Below are 16,035 nucleotides of genomic sequence, written 5' to 3'. Positions count from 1 at the left end.
ACTTTTTGATTCTTGATACATTTTTTTGTTCTTCAAAATAGCCACTGTGGTTGTGATGAAGAATATAGTTTGTGCACTAAAATTGTGAGTTAGATTAAAGTGTTTGGTGTCAAATCACTGCCTACAGAACCTGAAACATAGAAACCCAATATAATTTTTTGATCTTGTATTTCCTTTTTCTGGTGGACAGTTTTCAAAATGGCCGCCAAACTCAATGAAGAATGTATGTTTGTAATAAAATTTGCTGTAGGTATTACCAAAGGTAGCAGCAGCTAAGCAAAATGTTAGTTTCACTAACCACTAATGTGAAAACAAGGACTTTAGTTGAGCTAATGCCAAACTGTTAGACACGTAAAATATTGAAACACGTTATTATTAAAGCAATAACACATTAAAATATATTGCTAAGCCACAAAACACATTACAAAACTGGTGGAAGACAACAAAAATGGCTAAACATTAAAAATCAGTGGATGTTGACACTTAACCATTAAACACATCAAAAAATAAGACTGATAATACTAAATTATCAAATACTTTAAAAATTGGCAGAAGCTAACGATAAACACAGGAATTGCCAGAAGCTAACACTAAATTACAAAATATCAGTTTCTTATTGTGCTACATATTATTATTTTAAAGTTGTATAAATGTAAACCAAAGTTAAAAACACATAAAGGAACCTAAAGTTCATCCATGTCATAAAAACGGGAACATTTAATGTCCATAAATGGTTTAAAAGGCTCAAAATTAGCAGCCATCTTGAAAAATGTTGGTCATCCTGAAACCCAAGTGGCTGATGGGAAACCTGAGGGGTTAGCATGCTAATCTTTATCCCTGTATCTACACTTTAATTACTTTTTCAGTGAAATGCTGAATTTAAATACTTCATCATGTATATTTCCATAAGTCTACTCTGAGTCTAGTCAAAGTTTTTATAATGAATCAGTGATTTATGATGTTTCAGAGCCAATCCAAGCTAAAATTATTTCATTGTTCATAACATAAATATCATGTTTTATTATAATTCAGCAAACCAAGAGATTATTCATGTGTTTTATTTACTGTCACAAAGCTTGACCTCATGACCTCGTGTGTTTTCTCCTGTAGAGGAAGTGCTGCTGCTTCTGTTTTAGCTCAAACCTGAAACAATCGACCTCCTGATGAACACAAAGTTCTGCAGAGTGTGTGTGAACACACCACTGGGTGTGTGTGTGTTAACCGCTGGCTGTGCCACTAATAACTACAGTGCTGGTTTCTGATTGGCTGCGCTCACCTTTATTGTAGTTTTACAGCCCAGGTATCGACTCCTACATGCAGATCCAAAGATCGCTGCTCTGTTTGCTCAGGGCCAGAACAGCTTTTCCTGCCGGGATCAGAAGATCATCAGAACCTTTTGGACCGTCTTTGTTTCCCACCCACAGTCTGGATCTGGATCTGAACCTGCATTCATCCAATCAGGAAGCAGAAAGACGCCAGAACCCGTAAGATTTCACCATTTTTATCTGTTGTTTTCAAGTAGATTTGAGTTTTAAGTTATCAGATCTACTTTGGGATCATTTTGAACATTAATATTCCAGATGTTTCTCTATTTTCTGCTTCTGAACTTTCTTTCCTTGATCACATGCAAATTAGCTGTTATGAAATGTATTTCCTGCTCCATTTCAGAAGCACTTTCCTGCTCAGAAGTAATAAAATACACACATTTTAAATCTATTTTCATTTTATATTTCATCAAACTGGCAGATAAAACAAAGATCAGAGTGTTTGGTTGTTGATTATGTCTGTTAAAAAGGGAGAGGTTTCGGGTTTTTATAACTTTAGAGCAAAGATAAACTCTGAAGGACTTTCCAGGATGTGATTACATAATCCTTACAAAAACATTTTATTCTTGGACCAAAAATGAACAATTTCTTTTATAAGAACAGCCAAATATAGAACGGTACATTTTCTTTCAAATCAAATTATATATTTATTGTAATTTAAGGCATTTGTTGTAAAGGCCTTAAAATAAATTTTATTGTATCAACATAATTTCTATAAATCTGACCTTCAATTGGAGAACATTTGTTAAATTTCACAAATTATTTTTGTTTCGGATTAATTGGAAAATAACTGTTAGTCTAAATAACTGATTTAGAATAAATATATGTATAAATATTTAAAAGTAAGTTTTTTATCTTAACTTTTAGGCTCCCTATGGTTTAAATGTGACACTGACTGATTCTTCAAAGTAGGAAAAACAGGAAAACATCTCATTCTGATAAATTCGCTCCATAAATTTCTTCATAAATCAGAAAATATCTTCAAAATTGACACCAATTTTGTTAGATCTGGTTAAAGTGTGGTGGCTGGTTGAACTTTTGACCTTTAAACTTTTATTAAAATCTTTAAAACAAAAACATTTAGCAGCACAAACATTAGACAGCAATTGTGTGATTAGAAAAAGGTGGCGGCTTGTTTCTCTTCTCTGATTTTACATCATGAACTATCTGAAACACAAGGATATTTTAAATGACAGAATAAAACAAAATGCCGACCTTTCGCATCAAGAACTGAATCGGCGGTTCTCTGTTCAGGCGCTCGTGATTCAGGTGTGACGATGGACGAACGGAGCTAACGATGGGATCGGTCGTGTCGTTCTGTAGAAAGTCGTGTGGAGGGGAGAAGCAGAAAGGTGAGATCTGACAGAGACAAACTTCATGACATGTCTGGAAGCTTTTTCCTCTCTGGTTCCACTTTTCACCTCCATCTCTCCCAGAGGAGGAGAGACGCCTGCGAGCGAATGACCGAGCTTTCAACCAGACCTGGCAATACGCTGTAAGTACGCGCTGAACCAGGGACACTTTCTACTGCTGCTCCTGGTTTTGGCTACTGTTGGAAGTGGAAAGAGACAAATAATATTAGATAAAGCTCATGGATCTCATGCTTAAGTCATATCTAACAATTTTTTAATATAACAATTGATTTATTGGATGCCTGTAATGTTTTCTTAAACATTTCACACAGATAATTGTAAATCTTGTCTTTTTAATGTAATGAATTGTGGCACTTTTGGCTTTCCATACATGCTGGATGGTCATCTTTTTAATAAAAAAAGCTAAAACTGCCACAATTCAATGAACTAAAAAGATAACCCTAATTCAAATGTTACAATAATTGTTTATTACAGAGCTTTTTGTCACTGGTTGGAATATCAACTAGAAAAATAAAAACTCTAAAGTAATAAATTATCAATCATGTTTTGAAAATGTAAGTATTAATACTCATTCTAAAATGTCACCAGGCGTTATTGCATTTTGGGCTCATGTTTGAGAACATGTGTCCAGATTAAAAGTGTGTTTATGTTTGGTGTGAGTTATAAGAGTGTGTGGACTTTGTCCTGCTTGTGGCAAAACATGCAAATATGTAATTAGTCACATATAATACAAAAACAAGCAAAGTTCATGTCATCTTGGTTTGACATCATCTTTGATGCATAATAATAACGATTATTAGAATATAAAACAGATGAATTTTCAAACACTATATGTTTACAAACATTAGCACGGCTAATTTTAGCTTCGCTGTTAAGCTAATTACATTGACAAAAACTTATTTGAAAAATTAAATACAAATATTCTAGTTTCTGTTTAGAAAAAAAGCAGTAAATCTCAATATGATCCACTTTAAAAATGACACATATCGTTTTACTGTGATATTAGCTTCTCTAAAGCAGCTCTACAATTTAACATCCTCAGCCTTTCAAAATAAAATGCTTCCTGTTGAAGTATTCTAACATGATGCTCAGAAAAGAAATTAATATAGAAGAAGGAAATGTAACATTTTTCTGTCATGTTTGATGGTTTAGAGATGCATTATGGGATACATGACATGTTTATTAATTACCTTTACATTAAGTTGGGGTGATTTTTAAAAAAACTTTCTTCCACATTTGATTTGGAAAACACCATATTTTTAAAGATTTTTTTATTCTTTCTGTTCCCCAGAAAAATGCCATCAAAACGTCCAAATACAACCTTTTCTCCTTCCTGCCTCTGAACCTCTTTGAACAGTTCAGCAGGCTCGCCAACGCCTACTTCCTCTTCCTCCTCATCCTCCAGGTACAACATTACACTCATTGTTTTCAGTTTATAATGTTTTCTCTGGCTTTAAATTTATTTCTGACAGGGTAATTTCTATTTTTGCTGAATTCTGTGTAAATTTTAAGACTTTTCGTTTTGAAAATGTTGTGATTCGTGTCGTTTGACAGCTAATCCCACAAATCTCTGCTGTTCCCTGGTTCACGACGGCTGTGCCGCTGCTCATCGTGCTTTCCGTATCGGGGGTCAAAGATGCTAACGATGACATAGTGAGGATAAAAACTGACTGTTTATACAGGAATCGGTGCCAGCTACTGAAATCAAACATGAGAAAACAATTTTTTCTGTCTTTTTTATGTGAAATGAGCAGAACAGACACAAACAGGACAAGCAGGTGAATAACCGCAAGGTGAAAGTCCTGATCCACGGAGAGTGAGTCACTGCTTCCAAGATTTTATGAATAAAAACAGCTGACGAGTTTTTATTATCCAGCCAGATGATTTAGAGGTTTTTCTTTCCAGGCTGAGAGAAGAAAAATGGATGAACATCCAGGTTGGAGATATCATCAAACTGGAGAGCAACCAGTTTGTTCCAGTAAGTTTGGACTTCTTAAAGGGAAAATGCGTAAATTTTTTATGTAAACTTTGTGAAAGCCGAAGTAACTTTTCCTGACCCGATGTTGCTTTCAGGCCGACCTGCTGCTTCTGTCCAGCAGCGAACCTCTCAACCTGATTTATGTGGAAACAGCCGAGTTAGACGGGTGAGTGCGGATCCAGAAACGCCTGAACACGCGGCTAAACTTTCCATCTTACGTCTTCCTGGTGTCCCTCAGGGAAACCAACCTGAAGGTGAAACAGGCTTTGACCGTCACCGGGGAGATGGGAGAAAACATCGACGATCTGTCTGCCTTCACAGGTAACAAGTTCACCCAAACCTATTCCTGATCACATTCAGCTAAAACCAGATATTGACAGTACAAAAAGACATTTAACCTGTTCTTTTCATCACTATCTGACTGGAAATTAGACAAAAGATGGAAGAAAACCTGAGAACAGAATCATGGATGACTTAAGGAGGGACTGGTGCTTTTAAAAAAATTAGCTGCCATCATGAGGACGATTTACTGCTTAAAAGGAAATTCCACCAAATAGAACATAAAGTTTAAAAAAACATCTTGGAAAGGAAATAATTAGACTGATTTAAAGGCGACCAGTTATAGAAAATTCACATTTTGAACATTTTTGTTCTTCCATTTGTGTCTTTCCGCTTCTAAAAAACACTCAGCTGCTTTTTGCCAACAAATGAATGTTTTTAGTTGTTTCAAAAAACTCTCGATTGTTGAGTTACTTCCACAGGCACTGCGCCATTACCTAGAAACCCAAACAGACTTCCAGCATGTTTTACTAAAATTTCACTATCTAAGAATGACTGTTTTGTATCCCCTCTAAATCTGTATTAAACCGTTCAAGGAAGCATAATGAGTTATCTTTAACGTCAGACTATGAGAAAGAAAAGGCTTTTTGTAAACACCCGGATGCTAATGTCTGTTTTTCAGGTGAAGTTCGATGTGAGCCTCCAAACAACCATCTGGATAAATTCAAAGGGACTCTGACTGTGGACGGGCAGCAACACGGGCTGGACAACGATAAGATCCTGCTCAGAGGATGCACTGTGAGGAACACAGAGTGGTGCTTCGGTTTGGTCATCTACACAGGTAAGAATGAGACCAGCAGCCGCTTCGATAGCTGCAGAGAGTTAGTTTGAAATGGTCTTCATGAGTAATTTCCTTGTAGACTAGACGCCTAGGAGTTTTTCTTGTCTGATTCATTGCAGGTCCTGATACCAAGCTCATGCAGAACGGCGGGAGAAACACATTTAAACGGACCAACATCGATCAGCTGATGAACATCCTGGTGTTATGTGTGAGTTCAAGCAACTGCAATTTAAAACATTTTATAATAAAGACAGTGCAGGGCACGGCTAACTGAAAAGTCAGCTGTGCTAACCCTAAAGCTACAGTTCCGCTAACACTAATGTGCTAAACCAGCTAAATCAGAGAAAGCTTGTGCAAAAGCAATAATGTGGTGAGTGTTGCCATCAGTGCCCATCATGTTGACAGAAGGTTTACTGAACAGTCAAATAAATTAAGCTTTATAATTTATCCAAAGAAACTAATTTATGGGAAGTGTGCTAAATGTTTTGTATCACAGTGAAAGCTCTAAGACAATTGCAGAAGTGTGTTCATTCCTTTTAGACGATTGATTAAACAGATTTCTCCATTTTTGTTAGATCTTTGGCTTCCTGGCAACTATTTGTGCCATCATGACGGTTGGCCACACCATCTGGGAGGTGAATGAGGGCTCGACCTTCACGGCGTTTCTTCCCCGCCAACCAGGCGTCGACATTCCCCTATCGTCCTTCTACGCCTTCTGGTCCTACGTCATCGTCCTCAACACGGTGGTGCCCATTTCTCTCTACGTCAGGTACGTGAAGACGATAGCGTTAGCAGGAGTAGCCACGGTGCTAGGTTGAGACTCAGTGTTTTGTTTGGATTTTCTCATCAGCGTGGAGATGATCCGCCTCGGGAACAGCTTCTTCATAGACTGGGACAGGAAGATGTACTATCCGAAGAAAGACACTCCGGCTCAGGCGAGGACCACCACACTCAACGAGGAGCTGGGTCAGATCAAGTACATCTAGAAGAAGCGACAAGACACTCTGACACAGAAATCAGAACAAGTGAAAGAGAAACTACGGTAGGAATCGGACACCTGATGAGATTCCTACAGTTTTTCCAATGAGGAGAGCAGGTTCTTATTTTTGTAGTTTGTTACATTCAGTGAGAAGTTTTAAGGGAATAGGTACTTTCTAGAAACCATTTGTTGGATAGTAAAGAAGTAGAATCAGTCCTTGACTCATGTTCAGTGTTCAGGTGAACAACCCATTGGCTGCCTGAAGTTGTAAAGTAATACTATTAATAATTAATACTAGAAATGTTGTTCTGTTGTGCTGACTTTGCATTTCACATCAGTACAATAGATATTCTTCTTATCGCAAGGAGTCGGTTCAGGTGGTTTAGAAATATGAATGCCCCTCGGCCAGCTGCTTCAGTCTTTGAATTTTGACAATGAGTTGATTGTGAAATACATTTCTCTCTTATTCAGGTGAGCTGTATGACTTCTCTGGCCAAAGGATTGAGATAACGGAGGTAAAGCAGCTTCAACAGGCGACACCTTGTGTTCACAGAGTGAATCTCAGATGAATTTATTAGTTCTGCTAATGGTAACGAAGAAATCAGAGGAAAAAACACATCTCATCATTAGTTCTGCTGACACTAAATAGCTAAACTAACATGGTATTTAGCAGAAGCTAATGGTAAAAGCACAGAAATGCTAAGATCTGCAATGTTGATACAAACCATGTGTCAATTGACACTTTACACAACAACAAGGTAATTTAGCAGTTTAAAATGAATCCAGACAAATTAATTTAAAGGAAGCTAACTGACCTAAATATTTTCAAAGTTTGCAAAATTGGCAAACAAAAAATTAGCAGATTAACGGATTTTCTCCACCACTGAAGGAAAGTAAAACAATGATTTGCAGTTCAACAAACTTCCCATTGATCAACTTGTGTTGATAAACTGCTCTGGCCTCAGAGATGTGCTGAGTAATCAATGTCCTTTGCAGAACACGGAGAGAGTGGACTTCTCCTGGAACCAGCTGGCAGATCCAAAGTTCGTCTTCCATGATTACAGCCTGCTGCAGACGGTGAAGGAAGGAAACCCGGAGGCCCAGGCCTTCTTCCGCCTGCTGACTCTGTGCCACACCGTCATGTCAGAGGAGAAGAAAGAGGGTCAGAGTCCGACAGTCATCTGTTGTTTACAACAAGCAGCAACTTTCAGCTGACACTGCACATATAATAGACCTCAAAACTGTAAATATGCTTTTTTAGAGTAATGAAAAATAGTTTTTTTAAGCACTCTAGCTGTTTTTAGAAGATGAAAGTGTCCCGGATGGATGAAAAATGTGCAAAATGTGAATTTCTAAACTAGTACTTTGAGTTTTAGCATCTTTGTTGGATTCTGTGGCAGATTTTGATTAGGTGTTTGGAAACTGCCCAGGGCAGAATGAGAGACCAAATAATAAGTAATTATGTTACACATGTTTAATCATTATTGCCTCCATGAACACCCTCCGTCCTCTGGGTCGTCTGCTAGGGGAACTCAACTATCAGGCTCAGTCGCCAGACGAGGGCGCTCTGGTGACCGCGGCGAGGAACTTTGGGTTTGTTTTCCGCTCGCGGACGCCGGAGACCATCACGGTCATGGAGATGGGGAGGAAAGTTACATATGAGCTTCTGGCTGTTCTGGACTTCAACAACGTGAGGAAGAGGATGTCAGTGATCGGTAGGTGTGTGTGTGTTTTACTGCAAGGTTTAAATGATCTTGTCAGAAATAATATTACCTGTTAACTTTAGAAGCACAGATTCACAGAATGTGTGGTTTGTAAGGGGTTCCTACAAGGCCCAACATTATGTTAGATTTAATGTTAGACGGACGTGGTATTTACCAAACGTTGTCTCCTTAAATCTGCCTCCCAGTCCGTGACCCTGAGGGCAGGATGACTCTTTACTGCAAAGGAGCAGACACCATCATCTACGAGCGTCTGCACCCATCCTGCTCCAAGCTGAGGGACGTCACCACCACACACCTGAACGTGAGACGTTACCACCAACCGACCGACTTTCCTCTGGAAGGAGAAATGCTTTAACGGCTCTGAAATGTTCAAACTAGGAGTATGCAGGCGACGGGCTTCGCACTCTGGCTCTGGCCTACAAAGACTTGGAGGAGAGCTACATGGAGCGCTGGCTGGAGCGCCACCATGAGGCCAGCACGGCCATCGAGGGCCGCGAGGACAGACTGGATGTTCTCTATGAAGAGATCGAAACGGACCTGATGGTTAGAGCAAAGCTGCTAATCACACCAGCCAGCAGGGAGGGGATGGATGGATGGATGGATGGATGGATGGATGGATGGATGGATGGATGGATGGATGGATGGATGGATGGATGGATGGATGGATTTATTTCAGTCTTTAAATTACCTACGTTTTTACATAATTTCATATTTTGTCCCGTCTGACTTTGTCATTTTTAAATGTTAAATAATTTATGTCTTCATCAGTTATTCACTTCTTGAATCGCCTTTTACCTTTTTATTAGTCCTGAGTCCAGTTTCTTGCACTCTTCCCTGTTACAACCTCTCGTTATAACAGAATATGTCTAAGAAGAGCATCAGGACTTTAAAGTTGCTAAATGCTAATTCTGCTTCCAGCTGCTGGGAGCCACAGCTGTGGAGGACAAGTTGCAGGACGGCGTCCCTCACACCATCGAGCAGCTGGCCAAAGCTGACATCAAAATCTGGGTTCTGACCGGAGATAAACAAGGTTTGCACCCTATAACCCAAACCTTTCAATTTAATTTAATTCAAATCATTTTTTTAATATGCAATTTGTTTATTTTAACTAACAGAAACAGCAGAAAACATTGGATATTCCAGCAACATGCTGAGAGAAGAGATGGAGATCTTTGTTGTGGCTGCTAACACAGCTAACACGGTCAAAGAGGAGCTGCAGTGAGTCAATCAGTAACTATTTACTGTTCAGTTTTCTGATTATTTTTACTACATACAACCAGCAGTAAATGCAAACCATTTACTGCATTCAGTCAAACAAAGATACAGCACCTTTTGTAATTACTGGACCAATAGTAACACCTAATAAATGTTGATCTTAAATTGATTTATACGTTATGTCAGTTTACACTGAAAATTAAGACAAATATAACCTTTAATTTGAGATGCTTCTCTTCAAAATGGACAGGTAAGAGAAAATGCCTTTCGGCTCAAGCAGACATGTTAAAAACCCTAAAACACATAAGCTAACGCTAAAGTGCTATACCAACTCAGTGTTTAGCTAAAACTAATGCTAAAGTGCTATACCAACTCAGTGTTTAGCTAAAGCTAATGCTAAAGTGCTATACCAACATGGTATTTAGCAGAAGCTAATGCTAAAGCTGTAAATTCAACCATATTGAAACACCGACCACGCCTCAGGGACATGGTCGCTGTTCTTGCACACAATCATCCCATCCAACTCCACTAACATGCATTTTCACAAGAAATCCCTTTATGACTCATAATTTATCCCTGTCTTAGCTATGATTTTATAAAAACTGACAAATTAGCCATAAAATATAAGCTTTAGTTGTGATTTCCTGCTATCTTTCTCATTTCCAGGCGCGCCAGAAGGAAAATGTGTCCCGGATCAGCAGAGAAGCCGAAGGTGATCAAAGCTCGAGCCGGCTTGTTTTGGCTCCAGAAGACCCAGACTGTGGAGGATGAGAAAGTAAACGGAGAATACGGCCTGATTATAAACGGACACAGCTTGGTAAGAAGTTGTTCTAAGCAGCAAACGGTTTCAGTTATTTTCTGAATCAGAAATAAAAATGCAGTCTTTGGGTCAGCTGGAGTTACACCGCCAACAGAAGTGTGTGAACTCTTAATCTTTAGGCCTACGCACTGCAAGAGGACTTGGAGTTGGAGCTGCTGAGGACGGCATGCATGTGCAAGACGGTCATCTGCTGCAGGGTCACGCCGCTGCAGAAGGCCCAGGTGGTTGAACTGGTCAAGAAGTACAAGCAGGCTATAACTCTGGCCATAGGAGACGGAGCCAATGACGTCAGCATGATCAAGGGTAAAAATCACAAATAAGAGCTTAAGTCCAACTAAAGGCTCTCCCATACTTCACTGAAGCGTCACAATTTACTCTGATTCATGTAGTGGAAAATTGCATCATCTTAGTTGCAGGAATGTGTCTTCTTTTCATTCTTGATACAGTTACAACAGCGCTCTGTACAAAGTGTTGCGTGATTGGTCAGGAGTTTTTGCTATCCGAGTGAATTTGATCGACCAACTGAAGGAGCAACTCCAGACTATCAGTCTGCAGTTCCATTATCCGGTTTTTGTATTCACAGGCAACATGAAGACTTTTGAGGAGCGCGTTGTTGGATAAAGTGAGGAATTAGGAATATTTGCCTGATTCTTCACTAAATAACTGCAAAGTTTGTCAAAAGGCTAAAAGCTCTCTGCAGAAAGATGAGTCTCCGTCTCCATGACTGTTTCAAAACGTCCCTCAACAACGTAACCATAAATCAACTCTTCAGCTTTGAGTGAACAATGGGAGATGCTAAAAGACCCAGTGAGCCCTTCAGACTGAAAAGCAAGTGAAGAATCTTGTTGTTTTGCTTCTAGCTGCTCATATCGGCGTGGGCATCAGTGGTCAGGAAGGGATGCAAGCTGTTCTCTCCAGCGACTTCTCCTTCGCCCAGTTCCGTTACCTCCAGCGCCTCCTGCTGGTGCACGGCCGCTGGTCCTACATTCGCATGTGCAAGTTCCTGCAATACTTCTTCTACAAGAACTTTAGCTATACCCTTGTGCACTTTTGGTATGGTTTCTTCTGTGGCTTTTCTGCACAGGTGAGTGAAAAGTCCTGGAGCTGCATGAAGACACTTTGTGTGGATGTTGACGGATCTTTTTGTGGTTCCAGACTGTTTATGATGACTGGTTCATCACCATGTATAACATGGTTTACACCGCGACCTCCGTTCTTGCCTTGGGCCTCTTTGACCAGGTAGAAGGAATCTTATTATTTTTTATTTAAAAGTCAGAGGAATGGTGAGATATATCCAACTCCTTAGCCAACACCGTACCTTTTCTTTTTGCTTTCTCTCGCAGGACGTCAACGACCGCTGGAGTTTCCGATATCCTCAGCTCTACTCTCCCGGCCAGCTCAACACGTTTTTCAATAAAAAGACTTTTGTCCGATGTGTAGTAATCAGCACCTACACCTCCCTGGTCCTCTTCTTTATCCCATGGGCAGCCTTGCGGGACTCCGTCCGGGGCGACGGCAAAGACGTAGCGGATTATCAGTCCTTCGCCATGTTGACGCAAACCAGCCTGCTGTTTGTGGTGAGCACTCAGGTAAGACGTTCTCTGCTATTAGTGTCATTTATTATATATTTGACAGCTTTGTACGAATTTCGTCATGCTTGGTTATGGAAAAAAGACAAGTGAAGTTGCCCCACCTTGTTCAAATTAAACTAAATTGACATGATTCCTAACTACTGAGCATATCACCAAGGAAGACTGAGTAAAAAACTGATTTTATTTTTTATTTTCCAGATGTTTCTTGACACCTATTACTGGACAGCGATTAATCAACTCTTCCTATGGGGCAGCATTGCTGCCTACTTTTCCATCACATTTACTTTTTTCAGCAATGGCCTTTTTTTCACGTTCACCTCCAGTTTCCCCTTCATTGGTGAGTAGATTTAGCTTTTTTTATCATACTTGGTGCCAAAATAAAATGTACTTAAGTTTTAATTTAGTGAATGTTTTATAAGAAATGAAAGAAAGTCACTTCACACTATATTTAAAATTTATACTTGCATACAAAATTACTGCATTTTTAAATATAAATACTAACTTTTGATGGAATAGATTTGTACACCTCTTTCCATAAAGTAATAACTTTATTTTTAACAGTTAGCACCACATAACAAGCAAGAAAACAACAACCAGAAGAAGCTCAACTATCCATATAACTAAAGTTTAAAGCCGCTTATCCTTGAAGTGTTGTTTGACAGTGACGACCCAAATCAAATTAATAATTTAAAATATATTTAAAATTGTGCCCAGTGGAACTCCATTGCTAAAATTATAACATCTTAAGAAAAAGCTGTTTAAAAAACTCCCCTTTAACAGGAATAAATCAGGCTCAGTGCAGTTAAATGAAAAACTGACAGAGAATATAAAGTTAACATGTTTAAATAACAGAAAATTGGAGAGTAGTAAGAAAAGCAAGTGGTCAGTTTGCCTCCAGCAGTTTATAATATGTTGGAGTTTTAACCACTAGATGTCACTATTACCTCCAAATCTGAGACTTTGGCTTCACTAATAATGTATGGCTGAAAGTTAAATGATTTCTTTTGTATAATCTGCTCCTTTTAATGGAATAAACCTGATTTGTTTTCATTTTTATGGGTCTAAATTGCGTTTGTGGTAATAAACTGCTGTAAAATGGATTTCAGGCACAGCGAGGAACAGTTTGAACCAGCCGAACGTCTGGCTGACGATGTTCCTGACCTGTCTGCTCTGCGTCCTGCCGACAGTGGCTTATCGCTTCCTCCGCATGCAGCTTCGTCCCACCATCACTGATAAGGTGAGGAACAAAATCAGAAGCCTTTTTACTTTATCGACACATATTTAAGTCATATGATGTGTTTGAACAGTTGTTGAAAGCAAAAGGTAAGTGCAATAATCTGTAAAAAGGAGAACTGGGATGGATGGATTCTCTGTAATTTCCAATCTGCTCAAATATATAAATACACCTTAGTTAAATCTTTGCTAACTACGTTGTCCACAGTCATCTCTAATTGATGATTTTAGTTCAAAGGTTAATTTTCCAGGAGAACCATGGAGACCATTGTATAATGACTTAACAGGCCCGTTGTGGACAGAGAAATAATTGGAGTAAATTTCTCTCAAAACAGTCACAAATTTTGAGAATTATTTCAAAAATGATCTAAAAAAAAGTGTCAAATTTTTCAATGTGAAAGTTTTCTAGAAAAATATTCTGAAATTTTTAGATTAAGCTTAGAACTTTTCTGGAAAAAAATAATTTTTCATGTTAAACACAAAGAAATATATAGAAAAAACTTCCAGTAAATTCTGACAAAAAATAAAGAAAATTTCTGAGTTTGAAAAGTTGAAAAGTTGCTGTAAGTGTTTATTTTTTAACCTCTCAAATTTCCTTAGAAAAAACATGAAAATCTTTGAGCTCGAAAACTCAAAATCTTGCTAGAAAAAACTCACAAATGTTGAGATTAATCTCAGAAATTTAAAAAAAAAACAAGGAAATTTTTAAGATTTCAAATGTTTAAAAAAAGTTCACGCTACTAAGCGAATTACGAGATCTTTTGGTAGAAATGTTCTTCTCTATCCAAAATGGCCCCTATACACTGTTGGACCATCGTAAAAAATGGCCGCCATTTTTATTTTGTCCATTGTGTAAGTGTTTTTTTTTTGTTTTCATAAAAAGCTAGCGCCGGAGAACACAATTTATGTGAAATATTTTCTTAACTTGAACCCTATGTAGCGTAAAACTGCTAGTATTTGCTCTTTGAAAGGTTCTTGCCAGGTTTAAGCTAAATCTGAGCCGTCTCTCCAGGTCAGGCACAAGGCTCGGGAGGAGGGACAGCCGGCTCCGGACCCTTACCGGCCGCCTCCACGGCGCGTCAGCACCCGCCGCTCCAGCTACGCCTTCTCCCACTCCCAGGGCTTTGGAGATCTGGTAACCTCGCGCAAGTTCCTGCGCCTGAAGAGGAGGCCGTCCCTGTTCGCCAGAAAGGACTCAGTGCTGGTGGAGAACCAGCCGCAGCGGTACCGGACCATAACGGAGGAGCCGGAGGAGTCGCAGACATAGGACTGAATTATTGGTGTTATTTGTGTAGTTATTTTGATACCTAACTGAGAACTGGACGAATGGCGTCATTTAAACACTAAATAATGTTTTATTATGATTATTTTTATATTGATAAATGACATCACTGTGAATATGTTTATTAATTATACAGTAAAAGTAAAAACTCACAGCCTTACAATTCCGGTTTGGTTTACTTCTTTGGCGTTACACAAGAAAGGCGCCATTTTGTGGCGTGAAGAGTGTAAACTATCTGCACTCCATGATAATTTTTTGTTGTTGTTTCTGTTTTTGAGCATCTTTAAGCAAAAATTATGTCTACCTCTCAGATTTTTCTGAAACACTATTTGGCCTTTAATAAACATGTATTATATTGGAAACAGAAAAGTACATAAATATCAATTATATTTTACATACAATAAAAAAGTTCCAGATTTCATTGTTTTTGCATGTTTATAACACCAAACTGATTTAAATATTAGTTAAAAGACAACAAGAGTAAACACAAAATTTAGTTTTTAAATGGAGGTGTTTATTATAAAGAGAGAAACAAAATCCGAATTGGGATTAATTAAATGGTGAATCATTTAAGTTCTAAATTAAGTGTGAAATAAATTCAGTTTCTTCCTCATATGTCTTCAGTTTCTGATCTCAAATACTTTTTTCCTTCTGTTTTATATTCCATATCAAACGCCGCCAGGATTCTGATTGTAATTACCACACATCTCCACAAAGATGAACAATTACCCACCTATTCAGGTTACTGATGTTTGTGATTAATAAAACTTTACGTCAGAGGTTGAAAAGTACTCACATTCTCTACTTGAAGATACTTGTATAAAAAAATATAATAGTGAAAGTACGGGTTGGACTGTTCTACTCATGTAAAAGTAAAGTACAAGTTTTGAAAAGTACTCAAGAGAAGATGAGGTAAACTTCTCTTTTATATTGGTCAATAATTTAATATTGCATAAATGCTGCTGTTAAAATTAGTTTGTCAGAATGTAACAAACCGTCACCCATATACATTATGAAATATGTCATTCTATTTGATGATTAAATATATGTTCGGCTGCAGATGCAGTGGACCACAGCAAGGGGGAAATAAGCTGACAAGCAGATGTAAAAAACCTTTAAACTATTTTTATTTTTTATTTTTCTTTGCTATCTGTGTCGGCATGCAGACTCGTTGCCATACCAAGCAACATAACATCTCTGTTAACCCGCAGAGCAAAGAATAATATATTGACTAGAACGTCCTGCGCTGTAGAAAGCTTCCTGCTTTTGGAGCGTCTCCTCTCAGCTTGCATTCACACTGCCTTCCTACCTGATAAGAGTTCACTTCAATTGGCTGAGCTCCGCTTTGTAGTCCACCTTATAATTTGCATACACACTCCCCAAACGAATCGCTC

General features: G+C 38.5%; 1 protein-coding gene across 1 annotated transcript; it reads left to right on the top strand.

Moving 5' to 3' along the window:
* Positions 1 to 1,290: 1,290 nt before the first annotated feature.
* LOC129357814 (phospholipid-transporting ATPase ID-like) lies at positions 1,291 to 15,432 on the top strand. Its single transcript, XM_055026805.1, is given in 27 exon segments — positions 1,291 to 1,484; positions 2,580 to 2,677; positions 2,762 to 2,820; positions 3,990 to 4,103; positions 4,253 to 4,351; positions 4,453 to 4,514; positions 4,604 to 4,676; positions 4,772 to 4,842; positions 4,915 to 4,997; positions 5,638 to 5,796; positions 5,916 to 6,004; positions 6,372 to 6,565; positions 6,647 to 6,821; positions 7,688 to 7,937; positions 8,302 to 8,490; positions 8,685 to 8,800; positions 8,878 to 9,042; positions 9,418 to 9,529; positions 9,615 to 9,717; positions 10,381 to 10,531; positions 10,654 to 10,837; positions 11,395 to 11,618; positions 11,690 to 11,773; positions 11,878 to 12,123; positions 12,325 to 12,463; positions 13,233 to 13,363; positions 14,372 to 15,432. Coding segments are annotated over 26 exon segments (3,582 nt in total). The 5' UTR covers positions 1,291 to 1,484; positions 2,580 to 2,622; the 3' UTR covers positions 14,627 to 15,432.
* Positions 15,433 to 16,035: the final 603 nt, after the last annotated feature.

This window comes from Poeciliopsis prolifica, unplaced genomic scaffold, assembly GCF_027474105.1.
Source record: "Poeciliopsis prolifica strain line A6 unplaced genomic scaffold, Auburn_PproV2 SCAFFOLD312, whole genome shotgun sequence".
NCBI classification, from domain to species: Eukaryota; Metazoa; Chordata; class Actinopteri; order Cyprinodontiformes; family Poeciliidae; genus Poeciliopsis; species Poeciliopsis prolifica.
This window is presented reverse-complemented; position numbering and strand designations above follow the sequence as displayed.